The 21172-nt window shown below is 41.9% G+C and overlaps 1 protein-coding gene across 1 annotated transcript in view; it reads left to right on the forward strand.

Annotated features, from left to right (window-relative positions):
- ENPP3 (ectonucleotide pyrophosphatase/phosphodiesterase 3) overlaps positions 1 to 21172 on the forward strand; it is a 170062-nt gene that overhangs the window by 40150 nt on the left and 108740 nt on the right. Inside the window, exons 3-5 of the mRNA XM_075203086.1 lie at positions 8609 to 8731; positions 13107 to 13232; positions 18002 to 18065. Of these exons, the coding sequence (XP_075059187.1) occupies positions 8609 to 8731; positions 13107 to 13232; positions 18002 to 18065 (313 nt within the window). The remainder of the gene's footprint in view (positions 1 to 8608; positions 8732 to 13106; positions 13233 to 18001; positions 18066 to 21172) is intronic.

Raw genomic sequence — 21172 nt, forward strand, 5'->3', positions numbered from 1 at the left:
CTGTCACGCTCTCTGCCCCAGCTGTCACCCTCTCTTCCCGGCAGTCACCCTCTCTTCCCAGCTGTCACCCTCTCTTCCCCGCTGTCACCCTCTCTTCCCTGCTCTCACCCTCTCTGCCCCAGCTGTCACCCTCTCTGCCTCGCTGTCACCCTCTCTGCCCCAGCTGTCACCCTCTCTTCCCCGCTGTCACCCTCTCTGCCCCCGCTGTCACCCTCTCTGCCCCAGCTGTCACCTTCTCTGCCCCTGCTGTCACCCTCTCTGCCCCAGCTGTCACCTTCTCTGCCCCAGCTGTCACCCTCTCTTCCCCGCTGTCACCCTCTCTGCCCCAGCTGTCACCTTCTCTGCCCCCGCTGTCACCCTTTTTGCCCCAGCTGTCACCCTCTCGGCCCCAGCTGTCACCTTCTCTGCCCCCGCTGTCACCCTCTCTGCCCCAGCTGTCACCCTTTTTGCCCCAGCTGTCACCCTCTCTGCCCCAGCTGTCACCCTCTCTGCCCCCGCTGTCACCCTCTCTGCCCCAGCTGTCACCCTCTTTGCCCCAGCTGTCACCCTCTCTGCCCCAGCTGTCACCTTCTCTGCCCCCGCTGTCACCCTCTCTGCCCCAGCTGTCACCCTCTCTGCCCCAGCTGTCACCCTCTCTGCCCCAGCTGTCACCCTCTCTTCCCCGCTGTCACGCTCTCTGCCCCAGCTGTCACCCTCTCTGCCCCAGCTGTCACCCTCTCTTCCCCACTGTCACGCTCCCTCTCTCCTCTGCCGCGCGCCAGCCATAGAAAAAAAAGAAAAAGCACATAAACTTACCAATCCGCCGGACGCCGGGACCCAGCAGCCTCCTCTCTCCCGCAGCAGCTTGTTACTGACGTCGATATTCAGTGACAGCTGCGGGAGAGAGGAGACTTCTGGGTCCCGGCGCCCGGCGGATTGGTAAGTTTCTGTGCTTTTTCTTTTTTTCAATGCTTGGCCCGCGGCACCCCAGTGACAGCGCCGCGGCACCCCTGGGAGCCGCGGCGCACAGTTTGGGAACCGCCGGTATAGATGATTGTATGGTAAAAAATAGTTTAATCAAAAAATATGCTAAAGAAAGTACTGTAATGTAGATATATATCAATATGTATCAATCTGTAATGCAATCTAATGTATGGAAATGTATGTAAAACCTTTTTTTGTGTTATACTTGACTGAGTTAAAACTCACCTTCACTCCCCTAAAATCTCGCAAGCACAATTTTTAATGCGCGGGGGCAGCGTTCCCTCTTTTTCAATTGAATTGCATGAGTTTTCCCACAGCGCTAACTCAAAATGGTCTCTATTGCTGTCAAAGAAACCGCAGAGATTTTTTTTTTTACATGGCGGGGGAAAAAACAAAACTCGCTAACAATTGAATACCCCCCATTGTGCGTGGAATATAGGAAGGTTTTCAATTTCTCTTTAGGTACAACATGTTATCATGCTATTAGATCGAGGCAACAAAGTATTATTCCCCATGTTTCCAGCTATACATAAGGGGATATTTTGAAAGATATACAGCACAATAGAAATAATCCGTCTGTTTTAACAAATAGGTAAGAGAAGCGGTTAAAGGAGATTTTAGTGTACTGCTGTACAGGAATATTGATGAGTTAGTATTGCACTCTAGATCAGCAATTACATTTTTTTAAGGTAAGCCATTTGTAAGGCATAATGTGGTAATAATGAGACTGATACATATACTAAGAAAATGAAGTGCAACTAATTTCTCTAGAAATCAACGAACTATTCATTAGAATAAACAAAGTGGCAACAAATAACATTGGGAGTATAGAAAATTGTAATTTTATTTTATTTTCATATATTTACAATTCTTTTTTCAGAATTTCTTTCTCAATTTTAATAATATTTTTCTCAGGTAATTTTAATGAACATAATAAAATTTGTAATAAATTTTAATTGATCAAATAACCGAGGTGTGCATCCACTGTGAGAGAACTTTTCTTTTTTTCTTCTGTTATAATAATGCTTATTTCTCTTTGGAAGCACCCCCTACACAAAGTAAATAGAGAATAATTAAATGCGGTTATTAATTAGAAAGATGTAGTTGGTTGATTGTAAATATACTGTTATAGACATGTTTAAAATAACTCTGCGGTGGTTCAAAAAAACTTGTTTTCGCCCACCTCAGTTTCCACATTGCATGTATTATGGCGATTTGCATTGTATACTACATACTTCTGTACTCTTCCTTAATTTCCTTGTACTCCTCTCAGACTCTTCATTAAACATACAGATGTGAATCTCAACAAACAAAACTCATGTGCGCTAGTGATCCTGGGAATGATAAATAGCTGCCAGAAAAAAGATTTATAAGTTATTAAGAATCTGTGGTACTAGAGATTTCTTCTTATCGCCACCCTTCTAAAGCGGTGCCAAGCCTAACAAAATATAACATGCATAAATAAACAGAATAGGCGTGCCAAAGAATATTATTCTCAAACAAAAAACTGGCATGAGAATGGAGGAATCTATATGTTTAAAAATATAGAATTTTATTGTATTTATACACCAATAGTTGAAATAATTAAAATTGACAATTATTAATAACTTCAATAATAAACATGAAATAGTATAAACAAAGTACATATGATAATAGTATACAATGTGACTCTCAAAGAGTCATAATAAAAACAATTCTATAAATGATACCAGACATTAATACTCCAACTAGTATTCTGATTACAGCGGTAGTTCGTTTTTACATAGAGTCATCACAGATGTTGTAAATAGCAGTACTGTGCCTGAACTGAACTTAGAATCGCAAGTACCAATAACTTGCTACTAAATACCTTATTTGTTCTAGATAAGAAGTCTCATTCATCAATTCTTGACTGTAGAGAATCTAGTCTAGAATTAAACAACATAAAAAAGCCAATTCTTGAATGAATAAATTAGAATCTATTTAGCTCTATGTGGCGATTCCAAAAGTAAATTAAATATGCCTGGACAGAATCAGTGCATATGATTTTTCAATTAAGTAGCCATACTATGGGATTATAAGGTAGCGGGAGAAAACGGAAACCAATTGGTCACTCACAAACTCCAGAGTAATTCCGATTCCACGTCTCTCCAGTCAGCACTTCTCTTCCTGATTATATGATAGAGTGGTGCGCACCTGCATATACTGCCCGGGCAGGAGTGATCCTATACAGGGATAGTTCCTTAGATTCTAAGTCCTTGCCAAACCGATGTATGAATAAAGATGGTCTATCGGATCCAACAGATGAAATAAGACACAGGGTCCAACTCGCTCTCGCGTTTTGTCAATACTAGGCTGATTTTCTCAAAGCTTGCTAGTGTTGTCTCCTGTTTTCGTTTATAGTTATTTTCCATTTCCTTAATTATTGCACCTGTCTAAATTGAATCAATCAGAACACACCTCACATGATTGGCTCTACTTAAAAATGAACAAATCGCTAATATTTATTCATATATTATTTGTTTGCATAAGAATATAAATTCAAAGATGCTATAAATTATTACTTATTTCCTATTTCTACTTAATTAGATTGAATAATTAAATGTAAGGCTGAAGGGAAGTTGGTGTCACACATTATATCATCATTGGGATCTCTTCATGTATCACTCTTTTCTCAAAAGGAATGTGTTATTAATTAAATCCATCATGTAGATGTCACACGCCGGGCGATCGGGTCATATACCCGATCCTCAGCACGCTTACCTGCTTTGGTCGTCCGCTCGCTCCGGGCTGGGCGCCGCCATCTTCCCTCCGGGCCTGCGCATGTGTAGACCCGTTCTTCCAATTCCCTCTGCCTCTCTCCCATTGGCTGGAATTCTGGTTCTGCTAACTACTGAACAAACACCTCCTAAGTGTTTCTGCCACCATTCTAGTGGTAACCAGTCATCTACAAAGCTGACACCCTACTATTGTTTGCCATTGCTGTCCCTCCTGGCTTGTTCCTTTAAGAAGTTACTCCTAGTAAGGGCCGCGACCTGCGAGGAAGACGCAGCTAAGCCCAAACTGTCTTGCGGCTGATCCCTGGTGACTACCGTCTCCTTATTAGACTCCGCGCCTTACTAGGCTGTTGTATCTAGATTACGTCAGGATCCTGTCCATTAAACGGTTCTGGCATTCAGACCCGTGACAGTAGAAATATAACATTCATATATTTCTAAAAATACTAGAAGAAAAATCAATTTAAACATACCCATTTTGTTATACCCCTTTCAGGACCTTCTCCTCTGTATACCTATGTATTAATCAGTTAAGCCACAGCTCAATACCCAAGTCTTAAGATTATTAATACCAGGAAAATAGAGGGATACAGAAAAGTAAGCAAAATCTATTACACACATATAATTGAGGCAATGTACAAATCTCATGGATTCTTTAAATAAACTTAGTTTCTGGTAATGATGTTAATGATCTTTCATGTTTTATGATTGAAGTTATAAATGATTGTCAATTTTAATTATTTCAACTATTGGTCTTTTAGATACAATAGATTTACATATCTTTAAACATACAGATTCCACCATACTCATGCCAGTTTTTTGTTTGAGAATAATACTCCTTGGTGCACCTTTTCTGTTTGTTTATGCAGGCAGATGTGAATGGCTGTTTCTAAAGTCAAATTATTTTCTCTTAACAACTGTGTGTATACAGTATTATTATCAATACCACAAACAATTCTGTCTCTGATTAGTTTGTTAGTGAAGGTACCAAAATCAGTAGCTGGTAGCAGTGTCGGACTCGGGCATGAAGGGCCCTCCGGGGGACTGAAACGCTAGGGGCCCACCAGAGGGGGGGTGTGGCCAGCCATCAAAGAGGCGAGACCGGACACTAGAGGGGGAGTGGTCAGCCCACAAAGGACAGCTAGCACCATAGTGTAGTATATAAACAATGCAGTGTGTTAATAAAGAATACACAGTCTTGACCTGTCCCTTAGATTGGGCAGAACAGTCACCAAAAATCGGTATTGTCCCACTAAACTCAGAACATTTGACACTGTCCTACCTGTTATTCACACTTTCACCACCTGTGGCTGCTGGTTTCTTTAGTTGCAGCTTGTCTGGATCCTGGAATGTTGGGGGCCATATTTGGAAAAAAAAAATGGGTACATTTAGAAAATTCCAACCAGCCCCAACGTTAAATCAATAGGACCCACAATTAATACTTAGGCCTTCCTCCAGCCCCAACATTAAAATAATAGTATTCCATTTAATAAATAAACCTATTTCCCTCCCTCCAGACAGCCCCAGCAATAAATTAATAGCATTTACGTATAATAAATATACCTATTTCCTGCAACTGTCACTGTCATTAAATAAATCATATTCATATTTAATAAATAGACCTCATGCTCCTCAAACTCAGCCCCGCATTCAATTAATAGTGCCCAGACCACCCCATATTAGATTAATAGTCCCCACTATAAAATTAAATTGCTCCACCATCACCCCACAAACAAAATAGCACCCATTAGTTATCTACCACCTACCACACACACATTGCCACAAGCCCGCTGTGCCATCACACACACATTACTGTGTCCCGTCATCACCATGCTGTGCCTCCTTATGATCACACTGTGCTCTCCATGCTGCTTTTGCTCCCCCCCTCTCCGGGCACCACTTCATCACCCTGTGCCATGCTGCTTTGGCCCCCTTCACATTCTGTCATGCTGCTTTGGCCCCCTTCACACTCTGCCATGCTGCTTTGGTCCCCCTTCACACTCTGTCATGCTGCATTTGCCTCTCCTCACTCTCTGCCATGCTGCCTTTGCCCCTTCTCACTCTCTGCCATGCTGCATTTGCCTCTTCTCACTCTCTGACATGCTGACTTTGCGCCTTCTCACTCTCTGCCATGCTGACTTTGCCCCTTCTCACTCTCTGCCATGCTGCCTTTACCCCTTCACTCACTGCCATGCTGTCTGTGCTCCCCCTTCACTCTCTGTCATGCTGTCCGTGCTCCCCCTTCACTCTCTGCCATGCTGTCTGTGCTCCCCCTTCACTCTCTGTCATGCTGTCTGTGCTCCCCCTTCACTCTCTGCCATGCTGTCTGTGCTCCCCTTGCTTCTGTTCTTGCACTTACCTTTTCTATCGGCTTCTTTCTTCTCTTCTTCTGTCTTCTCTCTTCTTGCCGACTCCTCTCTACGACGCTCCTCATTGAACGTCGGGCGTGATGATGTCACGCCTGACATTCAGTGTGAACGAAGCAGAGAAAAGTCGGGAAGCGCGGACACATATAATTTTTTTTTTCACATTTTTTTTGAACGTTACCCGCTCCCTCCACCAACGAAGAGGGGAGCGATAAGGGTCAGGGCCTACCGGAGAATAGCCCGGCCCCCCAGTGGCCCAATCCAACCCTGGCTGGTAGCTTTAATATTGACACATATGATTGTACATTTTCATCACGCTTTTTGTTTCTGGTATTGAATATGTATCTTTCCATTATTACATTCTTTATGGGTAAACATATCACCTCAACCTTTTCTAGAAGCACTTCAGGGTCCTCATTATCCTCCCCTTCCTCATAGACAAATATGTCTGCTTTATGTACTGGCTCTGCATGAACCAGATTTAGTAAAGTATATGCTTGTACCTATTTTGACTTCTCAGATAGCCCAGTGATGCAGTATACTTACCATTTCTTCCTGAACTGGAGCCAGCTGTCAGCAATGTTCTCATCAAATATAAGAGGGTTAATTCAGTGGAGACTTTGAGCCATGTCTGTCAACTTCTGGCACCATGTATATGTGGGTGTAGAAGGACTGGAGTGACAACTTTCAGGAGAGATACAAAATGTGCTTATGCGTCATGACATAAATAACTTGAACAGAAACTTCCCAGTTAGCAAAGCCAAATACCTCACTTCCTGCTAGGCTCTGGGACAGGCGCGGGCTGGGATGCTGCAGGCAGGGGGCACACAGACGGCCGCATCTCATTACACAGGATGCGGCCGCGTCATTGATGACGCGGCCGCATCCCGTGTCATGGGATGCGGCCGCCTGTGCGCTGACGCGGCCGCAGAAAAAAATCCGGAGAAATTGCATCGGGGGGCGGCCGGCCGGCTTACCCCCCAGCCCTAAAAGCGGAAATTCTGAGCGGCCCGGGGGGCTGATGCCCCCCTGCCCCCCGTCCCAGCCCGCCCCTGCTCTGGGAAGTCATACATTTACAATCTGTTTTACATGTCTTGCCATTTTCTTGCAAAACACTATGGCCCTGATTCATGTTGAGGTACAACTTGCACGGAAGTTGCATTTTAAAAATGAGCACAGAACATTTTGATTTGAATCTGGGTGTAGGTATGTTCTGCCTAAAAGTTACTTGCTGTATGTTAAGGTCAGAACACATTAAAATAAATTAAATTATAAAATAAATGAACACCTCTTAACAATTCAATCATTATTAAAACTATATCTTTTTTTTACATTAAATACACAGATTAAGATGCACATGGTACATACAATGCATTTATATATTCAATCTTCCTTGCAAACACATGCTCATTGCCAGCTAGTGGCACACATACATGTAGTTTTTAATACACAGCCTATGTCGTGTCAACCATCACTATACAGCCTCCATATTGGACCTATGCTCATTCGCCTTACCCTCCCCCCATTTAGCTTCTCAAGTCATAGGGGGCCATAAGTGTTATTTGTGTTCAGACGAGATTTGCATGCAATTAAGTTCATTGGCGTAAGGTCCGTTTCTGAGCATGCACAAAGCTATTTCACGCAAGATGCATCATGCAAACTGATTTATGTCCGAACATGAATCAGGCCCTAAATGTTTTTAGTGCCATTCAACTTCACTGTCAGGAAAAGTGAGAAAGAGGGTATTCCCATACTGGAGACAATCTGCCGTTAACTACCAGTATATATTGTTATCGCTCAACAAAATCAAAATTGTTTTTTATCTATTTGCAAGGACTGTCTTTTCTTCATAGTAATTTACTGATCTTTCTATAATTATAAGTGGTTACACGTTGGCGAGCTATAAAACCTAGAATGCTTTTCATTATTTAATGTTATATATTCTTATATACAGTACTTTCCACGTTACTTTGAAACGTAGAACCTGTGTCACAGAGAAATACAACAGTGTATCTATATCAAGGTTTAATGTTGCTCTATTGAAAAGTATTATACTACATATTACGGTGACCTTTAACATTAATACAGTTTACGGTAAGGAGTACATTATACAAAACGTAAATACTATTACTAAATTATTATAGCACAATTGATTTAAATGTATGTCATTTTGTCATCTGTTTCAGCAATTCACAGTTAAATATATGTTTTTTTTAGGCACTATAACGTTTCTTAGATGCAAACGTGAGATTTTAACATTTTAAGCTATATGTAATCTGTAGAGTGTTTTTTTTAATAACATTTATCTAACATATTACTACACAACTAATAAAGAGTTTAGATGATAAATTTCCAAAAAGTAATACCTTAAATTAATGGCAAATGTGAAAAAAAACTGTAAATCCATACAATAAAACTTGACATACTGTAATGACAAAACAGAGACAGAATAGCATTCCTCTACAACACCACCTCTGATGATAAATCTGTATTGACTGTATTCTTTGTACTCTGCCTTCTAAGTGTCATGCAGACAAAGATGCTACGATACCGACAGCTTGAAGGATATTGATTGTCACTGTGATGCCCAGTGTGTTACACAAGGAAGCTGCTGTTTCGATTTTGATGCTCTATGTGTGAAACCAAGTAAGTATCACATTTTATTTTAGCTTCATGGTATTTGAAGAGGAAAAAACAAACATTTTTGTAACCTCCAGGGAGAGGCAATAGTGTTTGAAAAACAAGGTACCTTTATTGTAGCAGAGACACATGGGAAACCAAAAGGTGCAGACAAATTGTAAACGGAAACTCAGTTCATAGGATTTGCAGGTTTCAAACAGCAGAAAAAGCAGATATATACAGATGACATAATAAGGCACAGATGCAGTGAATGGCAAAACTTATTCCATAGAAGCAGCAGGTTCCAAGATACAAAGGGTGAACTGTAGCTCAGAGTAACAGGTTTACCAGATATCAGGGCCGGTGCTAGGGTCCATTGCGCCCTAGGCATTTTGAAAAAATCGGCGCCCCCCCCCCCGCAAAAATCGGCGCCCTCCTCCCTCCTCACCCCGTCTTTCCTTACCTCACCACCGCCGCCTCTCTGCTCCGTCTCCTCCACTCCACTCACTGACACTAGTGAGTGGAGGGGAGGAGACGGAGCAGAGAGGCAGCGGTGGTGAGCAATAGCCTCTTCCCCCCTCCCCCGTGCATCTGAATGCTGTGCGGCGGCCGTGACAGGTATGGTCAGCGGTCGCCGCACAGTTTTAAAGTAATTTTCATTCTGGAGGGCGCCCTCCAGGCGCCCTCCAGTGCCCGGCGCCCTGGGCAAGTGCCCAACCTTGCCTAATGGGAGTGCCGGGCCTGCCAGATATAATTATGATGACATTATACAGTACAGATGGTGTGAATGGAGAAAGAGTTACCCAGTAGCCAGAAGACACACGGCACTAGATGATCCACAGGAAATACAAGCAATAGGAAGGTCAGTAAAGCCAGAAAGTCAAAAGCCGGGAGATCCACAAAAGTACCAGGGAATAGGCAAGAGGAAGGTCCGATCGAAACCAAGGGTCTGGGTCACAAGAATTGGTGCAAAAATGTAGAAACAAGCAGGAGTCAATATCAAGGAGCAGGTCAGAAACAAACACAGGGTGTGATGAAACGAGGTATTAATATCACCTCAACCAGTCTGCACCTCGTTTCTCACAAACTGTGGAATATAAAAACATATAGATTTCCTAGCCCTCTGGTTCCCCATATTTGTTACTCATTATAAAGTTACTCATTATAAAGTTATATATAATGTATTTTTAAGCAGTAATATGTCTGGCAGGGCTTCCTAACTTGTGTATACCTACAGACTAGTCCATTGTTTCAGTCTAAGCAAAAGTATTATTGTCCACTATTGCTTCATGAATGTTAATCACACCAGGGAGTCTCATGTGTTAAGATAGGGAAAAGGTCCACTGATAGAGCTCTTTGTTTATTTACAGAGGACTACATTGTGTATTTAAATGTAATGTGGGACAGCACGGTGGCTTAGAGGTTAGCACTTCTGCCTCACAGCACTGGGGTCATGAGTTTGACTCCCAATCATGGCCTTATCTGTGTGGAGTTTATATGTTCTCCCCATGTTTGCGTGGGTTTCCTCCCACACACATGGGTGCTCCTGTTTCCTCCAAAAACATACTGTAAGGTTAATTGGTTGTTATCAAATGGACCCTAGTCTCTCTAACTTTGTCTGTGTATGTGTGTGTGTGTGTGTTAGGGAATTTAGACTGTGAACTTCAACGGGCAGGGACTGATGTGAGTGAGCTCTCTGTACAGCACTGCTAAATTTGTGATGCTATATAAATATATGATGATTATGATAATTTGTCTGGATTGTGAGCTCTCCTGTTTAAACAAACTCTGCTGCATAGCCACATAATAATACCTATCCCTAATTATATCAAGAGTGGCTCATCTGCTATCCCTTTGTCTGTATCTTTAGCTGTGAAATATAAACACAGACAAGGACCAATTAGGTCCTAAATTTCCTGAGAAGGTCATTTCCAGAGAACAGGAAGGAGGCATTCACTACCCAGTGATAGCTAAAGTTAGGCTGGCGCAGAGATCTAGATCTCTACCCCCGACAGGAAAGGGACAATTGGTCCCTGGAGTACTGCCTTTGCCCTAGTATACCTATCCAGGTCTTGGGGAGCTTTGTGTTCACCGAAAGTGGACTGACAGTGACTCAGGACCACTGCCTTGCTGGTAGCCTCAAAGGAAAGAGGGGGAGAAGCTTGGATGGCTAGACAGCAGTCCCTGAAAGGGACCCGGAAATTGGTGAGGTGTTTTCATTATACCCTGTATATTGCCTGTGCCAGATTGTAGTGTTATTTGTTGCAGGTTATTATTTAAATGTGTTTATTGTTGTTTGGTGCTACCATTTTGTTAAATAAACCTGTTTATTTTATTTTGTATATTTGCCTGGGTGATTTTGAACCTTGGATAGGTACTGGGTAGCCGAGCTGTGTGGCACAGAGGGTTACACTAAGACCGATATCATCATACAGGGCTTCAGAGACAGTCAGCAACAGCAAGGACAATTGATGAACTGCACAGGTTGCAGGGAAAGGCAGTCTTTCAAAGGCCAGCCGCAGGTGATTAGCATCCAGGAGTAACTGAGTTTAACTCTTGCAGGTTGGGAGAATGTTACGAGTACAACAGCGTGTCCTCTGGTAGTACAGAGTCACTGTAGGCCAGATTTAATTTAATGGCAGGGTCCTAACAAAGATAAAGCACGATGAGAGGTGCTGATAGAAAAAACAGGTGTGGCAGAGTCAGGGAAAGGAGAGAGATCTGAGTATGCTGGAGAGACAGATTGTGCCAGGAGATACAGAGACACCAAAGCTACCACAAAAGCTGCTGCATGTAGTGCTGCACAGGAAAGTCTGTAGTCGGATCCCTGCAGAGAATTTACTACCTATGAAGGAAATTGAGCCTATATGCTGTGAGTCTCCATCTGTTGGTGAACCACATGGCACTAGAGAAGGACAGCAAGCTCAAGCTTTCAGGTAGTCTACAATCCAAGAGCTGCTAAAACCTTCATTTCCACCCAGAGAGAGAGAGAGAGATAAGTGGTAATACACCAAACACAGTGACACCATTACTGCTGCATTAATGAATAACACTATGGGCTAGATTTACTAAACTGCAGGTTTGGAAAAGTGGAGATGTTGCCTATAGCAACCAATCAGATTTTAGCTTTCATTTATTTAGAACATTCTACAAAATGACAGCTAGAATGTGATTGGTTGCTATAGGCAACATCTCCACTTTTTCAAACCCGCAGTTTAGTAAATATACCCCTATACCTCTAATTTTAAAAGTTACATCTCCTAATAGTAATCTGTACAGATTTCATAGACTGAGTTGCCTATTATTGATTTGGAGACATTCAAATAATCAGAGATCTAGTATAATTTGCACCTAAAGATACTTGAGTTAAGTAGCCTGATTTACCAATGTTTCTACAAGTGCACCAAAGTTAAATAGTTAGTATTATAAACTATTTAATATTGTTAGGACTGTGATTATTGTTTTAAGTTATTGTTGATTTATATTTTTGATTGAGCGCAGTGTGGAGAGGGGGTGCCAGTGTATGTAGGTGTGGCAGCCATCTTGATTTTTGTTGTTACTGTTGCCATTGATTATTATTTTCCTTTTTGTTTCTCTTACCCAGTCCAGAATCTCCCCTTCATTAAATCTTCATTACTCATTTACTTTCCCCAAAATAAACAACCATTTCCTTGTTCATAACCTCAGTGTGTGGGTCAATCTTACTGAGAGGGTTAGTGTGGACGAATACAAGGGTCTTCCTGAGTCAAGCCCTGGTGGATCCAGTTACAGTCCCCATTCCAGCATACTGTGTAGAAAACTGGGGTGGACGGACTGAAGCTAAGTGAGACATCCTTTTACCACCCCTTTCAGAGTGTTAGGGAAAGGGGTGTTACGCCAATGCCAAAGAAATCTATACCCTATTAAGCTGGTCAAGTATCATGACAAGTGTACCTCACAAAATAGGAGATCAGGTACATAAGCATTAGTAGTGTGAACCAAGGATTTATCTTTTGTACAGCTTTTTGAATTTACCCTGTGTAGATGACACTATTGCAAATGATAAAGGTAATACAAATTACCAAGGCATTTCTTGATTATATAGAGACACAAGACTACAGATCAAGTTTTTTTATACAGATCACAGAAAACAGAGATGCCTATGTGAATGATGCTTTCATCTATGGTATTTGAAAGCTCTCAGAGATTAAAAATATTTTATTTAATTGCGCATTCACTCATACAATCTTCTCTCCTAATTTGACAATACATTTCTCAATCAAGAAATATGTTTAAAGGAACAAACGTTCATCTGGGTTTGTTGTCACCATCATTTCTATTGGCTGATTTATTACTATACTGTTAAAAATATGTTTATTTAGATATACAGTATGTCTGTGTCAACTGTTTCCCTATATTCCAGAGGAGGAATGGACATGTAGCAATGTGCGCTGTGGAGAGAACAGGCTTGTTGACAGCCATTGCTCATGCTCAGATGACTGCGTGACAAAAGGAGATTGTTGTACAAATTACAAAGCTGTTTGCAAAGGTAAGAAATTATACCAAACACGACCATTTTAAAATTTTATATAAAAGATTTTTAGAGCGGTAAGAGCCAGTGGAAGAATTGTTTGATGTTCGGGAGAGAAAAGGGGACCTTATACAGGGGCTGACTGGCAGACTTTAGCCCGGGGGGCAAGCACACAGCACTGGCCCATAAGTAGCGGCCCATCCTTAAAGGGTGGTTTTCAGTACAATATATATCAATATCAATATAAAAAGAGCCTATTTTAGTGTTGCTTATTCGAGCAATACTCGATATCATTATAAATAATAAATCTTAAATAATAAAAAAAAATAATAATCCAACAAAAAACAGACCTCACTTTATATTGCATTTTATTTTATATGTCCCTTCTCCCTACACTCTTTTTTTTGTTTTAAACATATCTGACTGATTATAATGGGGGTCATCAAAATGCAAAAAGACTGTTTGCTTTAAATTTCTGATGTTTTTGCTTCACCCTATATACTAATAGGGTTATTTGTTTTAGGGTTAACCTAGACCAAATAATATTAGGGGTGGTACTGGAAGGAGGAGTAGAGCAAACACACACACACACACACACACACACACACACACGCTGTATTGACATCTCACACACGCTGTATTGACATCTTACACACACGCTGTTTTGACATCTCTCACACACGCTCTTTTGATATCTCACACACACGCTCTTTTGACATCTCACACACACGCTCTTTTGACATCTCACACACACGCTCTTTTGACATCTCACACACACGCTCTTTTGACCGCTCAAACACACGCTCTTTTGACATCTCACACACACGCTGTATTGACATCTCACACACGCTGTATTGACATCTTACACACACGCTGTTTTGACATCTCTCACACACGCTCTTTTGACATCTCTCACACACTCTCTTTTGACATCTCACACACGCTGTATTGACATCTTACACACACGCTGTTTTGACATCTCTCACACACGCTCTTTTGACATCTTACACACACGCTCTTTTGACATCTCACACACACGCTCTTTTGACATCTCACACACACACTCTTTTGACATCTCTCACACACGCTCTTTTGACATCTCACACACACGCTCTTTTGACATCTCACACAAACGCTCTTTTGACATCTCACACACACGCTCTTTTGACATCTCACACACACGCTGTTTTGACATCTCACACACACGCTCTTTTGACATCTCACACAAACGCTCTTTTGACATCTCACACACATGCTCTTTTGAGATCTCTCACACACGCTCTTTTGACATCTCACACACACGCTCTTTTGACATCTCACACAAACGCTGTTTTGACATCTCACACACACGCTGTTTTGACATCTCACACTGTCGAAGTCAGCAAATTGGATAAAGTCATTTCAATTAAAGTCTAGCAAACTTGGTTGTCTTTGTCTGAAAAGATGCGTACGGTACGTATCGACGTACAAGGGCACGCTACGGCGTGAAAGGGCGTACGCATCCACTACACGTGGCAGCAACAGTAATTGGTCTTTTACCATACATTTGCACTAACACGCATACTTATAAAATAGTATACATTAATGGTAGTTGCAACACATAGTCAGTTATGTCGAAATATAGTAGTATTTATATGTTATATTAGAGTTACATGCATATTAGTGAAATACACGGAACAGGTTGAAGGAATCACATCATGAGTGGTATCATAATGAACCTCGTTACATATCCTACTGTTTGGTTCACTTTGCGAGGGAATCGCAGAGTGCATACACAAGTTATGAATGATAGGGAATTATGAACTACTTAAGACTAAGGAATCTTGGCGGGAAGAGCCGAGCATACCCCCTGGAGAGGTGACCCCCTCCTTTGGATTCCTTAGGATGAACTAGCCAATGATTGACAACCCCTTGGACCTTCCTGAGACCTGGACCAATAGATGCAAGCTATACCATCTTCATTGTATTACTGTATTTGATTGTGTATATAAGCAGCAGCCTCACATCCAGTGTTCAGACATCTTGTCCACAGACTTCAGGATTGAATGACTGCACTGGATCCAGAGCGCCTGCGATAAGTAACGGCTGTATTTATTATCACTTCGCTTAAGCATATTATTCTACTATTTGCGAATAAATTTTTGTGCGTTGGAAACACAAATCGAGGTTCGACAATCGTTATTGGTTAGCGACAATACGCACATAACAACACACACGCTGTTTTGACATCTCACACACACGCTCTTTTGACATCTCACACAAACGCTGTTTTGACATCTCACACACACGCTGTTTTGACATCTCGCACCACACACGCTGTATTGACATCTCACACACACGCTGTATTGACATCTCACACACATGTTGTATTGACATCTCACACACACGCTATAGCATACTTACCTACTTTCTTCAGCACTCTTCCGGGAGCCAGCCAGTGGAGGTGGGCGTGAGGGGGGCGGGGGCAGCCAAAATCGCATCATTTCGGCCCTGCCCCCTGTGACATCATGACGCACCCGCGTCATTTGATAGCGTGGGCGGGGCCAAATGCAATCGCAGCGTTTGGGATCTAATTCTGCCCACTTCACTAGGAAGTGGGGCACTTCCTAGTGAAGTGGGCAGAATTCGGGAGATTGCCACACTCGCCCGGGAGTCCGGGAGACTCTCGCAAAATGCGGGAGTCTCCCGGACATTCCGGGAGAGTTGGCAAGTATGCGCTATAGTATGGACAGCACACAGACACACGCTGTATTGACAGCACACAGACACACGCTGTATTGACAGCACACAGACACACGCTATATTGACAGCGCACACACACTATATTGACAGCACACACATTATATTAACAGCACACAGACACACACCGCCGGTGTTAAACAAGAGAATCAATTGCTAGAGGCCTTAACGGAAGGTGACATGTAGTATTTAAAAGACTCTGTATACAGGGCCGACGCTGAGATTTCCAGTGCCCCCCTGCCGACAATTTGCACATGCTCAGTGAAGCCTATTTGGGACTGTTCAGAGCAAGGAACTCGGAACTTAAGGGAGAAAGCACCCATACCAAGAAAATAAATTATTTCTGCGCAGATGGGCTGGTGGGGTGCCATGATAAGCACTTACTGTGTCCTATCTGTATCAGTTGTTCATGTCATCTCCACTCAGGGTGCCATCTCAAGTTGTTCAGCTCTCATCATGACCAATGCACCTCTAGCTTGACAATTTTACAGGCGCCTGTTCAATCAAAAATAAAGCAATGAGCATGTATGTAACCCCCTGTCACTGTGTGTAGTATGAGGTGCAAAGGGTACACAATGCACCTCCTTCTCAAACCCTGGCTAGCTGATGGGCATGGGTGTAAATGATCAGGGGGTCCCTGCACATGCAGGTGTTTCTTTGTAGTTAGTGGGACACAGGGGATGTCACTTTGGTGCAGTGTAATAGAAGTCGCAATAATTTGGCGCCAGACCATCTCTATGATAAACTGAACTTTTATTTACACTCCTCTTTCTCCAGCACGATAATCATAATGGTTGCTGCAATAAAGAAAAATATATACATCTCCTTACTCTCTCCAGCACAGTTCTTAATGAGCAATACGAATATGGTTGCAAATATCTTATTACTCCTCCTGCACAGTGCTTAATGTTATCCAGATGTTAAATAACATAAATCATAGGTCTCTTACACTCCATACTCACTGCAGATCAACCTCCTCTGCAGGGGCACTCACATGGATGCTAACAGGCAGGCAGCTTCTTCTCCATGCAGCTCTGACACACGCTGTGTACCTCTCAACTGCAGCTCATGCCTCCTCTGCGGGGATAATGTCTCCTGTGCTCTGACACTTCACTCTGTGTTCTCTCAGCCTCAGGGTCTGACAATACAGCTACCATGCCTCTTGTTGCAACCCTACTCCAGGGTCTCTTCCATGCAAAGTGTCCCCTCTCTCTTGGGTTCTCTATAGTGACATGGAGTTCTCCCCCTCATCCAGGGCACACATTCCTTGCCCTGGCTCAGTCACCACGCTCAGACTTCCAGGCAATGCTGGGGGATCCTGGAGCTTCCACCCCACTCTCTCCCAGGTCCCCAGCTACCATCTCTCCTCTCCTGTCTCCCCTCTCTCTCTATCTCCTTTCTCTCTTCTCTCTCTACTCCTGTGTCTCTCTTCTCTATCCCCCCTTAATGACAGCCCCTCCTTCCTTTCACTCAATCTCACAGGCTGGGCTGGGTTATCACCATGGTAACCAGTTTATGTAACTTTTTATAAACTTCTAGCTTACCCTCTAGGTGACCCCTCCTGTATTCACTGAAATGCAGGGTTTTACTAGAACACCACTAGGGGGGGGGGGGGGGGGGGTGTTACATGTATTATATGTGAAGCTATTGGAAAGGTGTGTACTGACTTTATGTTTATTGCAGGAATAATGATCTCTATTTTGACAGGATTCTGAAACATGCTTAGAGAAGATTTACTAAGCATGTTTTGCTGATGGCAAAATGGAGAAACTTTGCCCAAGTGAGGGTACAATAACAGCAGGCTTTGTAAATAGACCGCTCTGAGAATAAATATGGTTGATATGTTTTGTTATTATATTTTGGTAATTCTCTATTTACATATTTTTTCAATATGTAAACTAAAACTGTGAAGTAGAATGCGTCCAATGCAAAGTTTTGTGAGCTTCTGTAGCTATATATTGAGAAATAGTTCTGTGTGAACCAAAACTTTTTTTCTGAAATATTTCCTTGTTTTTATAGTGCATTTAACCACTGTGTTTGGTTTGTAGGAGAAGTTCCCTGGGCTGACAGCACATGTGACACTTCAAGTACATCTCAACAATGCCCTGAAGGGTAAGGGATGTTTGAGGAGCATTAACTTGATATAATATTTAAATAAGTAAACACCCTTATACAGCATACATATAAGATTGCCAATCTTCAATCCTGACAGCATGTTTTGCTTTATTAGTTATTTCTCATTATATAGACCCAACAATTTATCATTATTATTTTTTCCGAGGGGGGTAATCGCCAGTTATTTGATTTCACTATTATGTAAGGTGAACAGTATAGAATATAAACTATATTATTAAACTTTAAGGGTCCTAGTAATGTAGGTAGACAACAAAGGCTTCAGGCTGACATAACATCTACACTATAAATACCAGGGCCTATCCCAAAAACTCAACCTTTGCTTTTTAAATGGAAATCAGTTAGTCATTAAATGTAACATCAACTTAAATTAAGGATGAGCGGGCTCGGATTCCGCAAATCCGAGCCCACCCGAACAGTGCGGATCTGACGGGATCCGAGCACTGTACAGGAACTTCCGGGCGCCAAATGGAGCCAAACTGAGGCTATGACATCCAAGTCTCGCGTCGGATCTCACAAGACTTGGATGTCATAAATACTCACCTTGCGGGCGCCATCTTCATTCTGGCTGTGATCACTCGTGAGGGAGGTTGTAGTTAGGGAGCTCCTGATCAGTTTAGTGGTTCTTTGTGCTTTGTCCAGTGCTCTGTCCTGCTGAGTCCAGTGGTGCTTTTGTCCTGTGCTCTGTCCTGCTGAATCCAGTGGTGCTGTGTCCTGTGCTCTGTCCTGCTGAGTCCAGTGGTGCTGCCTGTGTCCTGTGCTCTGTTCTGCTAAGGGCATTGTTATTTCAAAATTATTCAAAAGTTATAAAAAATTTAATTTTTTTTTTATTAAAAACCTATACAAAAATAATTTAAAAACAATCTAAAAAAATTCTAAAAAAATTATACAAAAATAATTGAAAAAAAAATCCTAGGTGCTGATATTTCAAAGTCAAACTACGTTCACTGTTGCTGCTGTACCAAAAAATAATAGGTACTACTATTTAAAAGTCAAACTACGTTCACTGTTGCTGCTGTACCAAAAAAAACTAGGTACTGCTATTTAAAAGTCAAACGACGTTCTCTGTTGCTGCTGTACCCAAAAATACTAGGTACTGCTATTTAAAAGTCAAACTACGTTCTCTGTTACTGCTGTACCCAAAAATACTAGGTACTGCTATTTAAAAGTCAAACTACGTTCTGTGTTGCTGCTGTACCAAAAAATAATAGGTACTGCTATTTAAAAGTCAAACTACATTCACTGTTGCTGCTGTACCAAAAAAAACTAGGTACTGCTATTTTAAAGTCAAACTACGTTCTCTGTTGCTGCTATACCCAAAAATACTAGGTACTGCTATTTAAAAGTCAAACTACGTTCACTGTTGCTGCTGTACCAAAAAAAACTAGGTACTGCTATTTAAAAGTCAAACTACGTTCTCTGTTGCTGCTGTACCCAAAAATACTAGGTACTGCTATTTAAAAGTCAAACTACGTTCTCTGTTGCTGCTGTACCAAAAAATACTAGGTACTGCTATTTCAAAGTCAAACTACGTTCTCTGTTGCTGCTGTACCCAAAAATACTAGATACTGCTATTTAAAAGTCAAACTACGTTCTCTGTTGCTGCTGTACCCAAAAATACTAGGTACTGCTATTTAAAAGTCAAACTACGTTCTCTGTTGCTGTTGTACCCAAAAATACTTGGTACTGCTATTTAAAAGTCAAACTACGTTCTCTGTTGCTGCTGTACCAAAAAATACTAGGTACTGCTATTTAACAGTCAAACTACGTTCTCTGTTGCTGCTGTACCAAAAAATACTAGGTACTGCTATTTCAAAGTCAAACTACGTTCTCTGTTGCTGCTGTACCCAAAAATAATAGGTACTGCTATTTAAAAGTCAAACTACGTTCTCTGTTGCTGCTGTACCAAAAAATACTAGGTACTGATAAGGGCATTGTTATTTCAAAATTATTCAAAAGTTATAAAAAATGTAAAAAAAATTATAAAAAACTTATACAAGAAAAATTATAAAAAAATATAAAAAAATTATAAAAAAATTATCCAAAAAGAATTGAGAAAAAAGTAAAAAAATTAGTTAAAAAATACTAGGTACTGCTATTTAAAAGTAAAACTACGTTCACTGTTGCTGCTGTACCAAAAAATACTAGGTACTGCTATATAACTCCAGTCCAGTGGTACTCTCCTGTGCCGCAGATAATTTGTAAAGGCTTTGCCGAGTGTGTGTGGTTTAGGTGTACGCTCTCTTGTGCTGCATATAATGGAGTACCAAAATTTGGAGGATAAAGTAGGGAAAGATCAAGACCCACTTCCTCCTAATGCTGAAGCTGCTGCCACTAGTCATGACATAGACGATGAAATGCCATCAACGTCGTCTGCCAAGGCCGATGCCCAATCTCTTAGTAGAGGGCATGTAAAATCCAAAAACCCAAAGTTGACTAAAATTACCAAAAAAAGAAAATTAAAAACATCTGAGGAGAAACGAAAACTTGTCAATATGCCATTTACGACACAGAGTGGCAAGGAACGGCTTAGGCCCTGGCCCGTGTTCAGGACTAGTAGTTCAACTTCACCCAAGGATCTAAGCCCTCCTCCTCCCCCCCCTCAAAAAAATTTAAAAGAGTTATGCTGTCAGCAACTACACAGCAAACAACTCTGCCTTCTAAACAGATGACATCACAAATCCCCAAGGCGAGTCCAAGGGTGTTGGTGGTTGCGAAGTCTGACCTTCCCATCACTGTACAGGAAGAGGTGACTCCATCCACCATTTGCAGCACACCCTCTGCATATGCTGGAAGGATCACCCACAGTGTAGATCCAGATTTGGATAATCAAGGTGTCAATGTTGTACACCTGTTACGGTTCTGATGCCTTAGTCAGTATTTACACAGGCTTACCTAGGGCGCGGAGTCTTACGGCCTTCCGGTCTTCACCAAGAACCACCACAAGGTAGGGTGGACATTGCTGCCGAAGAACCGCAGGTCGCGGCCCCCAGGTTAGCCTACTGACGTAAGGGAGAAGGCTCTAAGTGATGGGTAGTCAAACAGGCAATATGACAAGGAGATGCAAATTCAGGCACTAACCGTGA

Source organism: Mixophyes fleayi, chromosome 3 (assembly GCF_038048845.1).
Source record: "Mixophyes fleayi isolate aMixFle1 chromosome 3, aMixFle1.hap1, whole genome shotgun sequence".
Lineage (NCBI taxonomy): Eukaryota > Metazoa > Chordata > Amphibia > Anura > Limnodynastidae > Mixophyes > Mixophyes fleayi.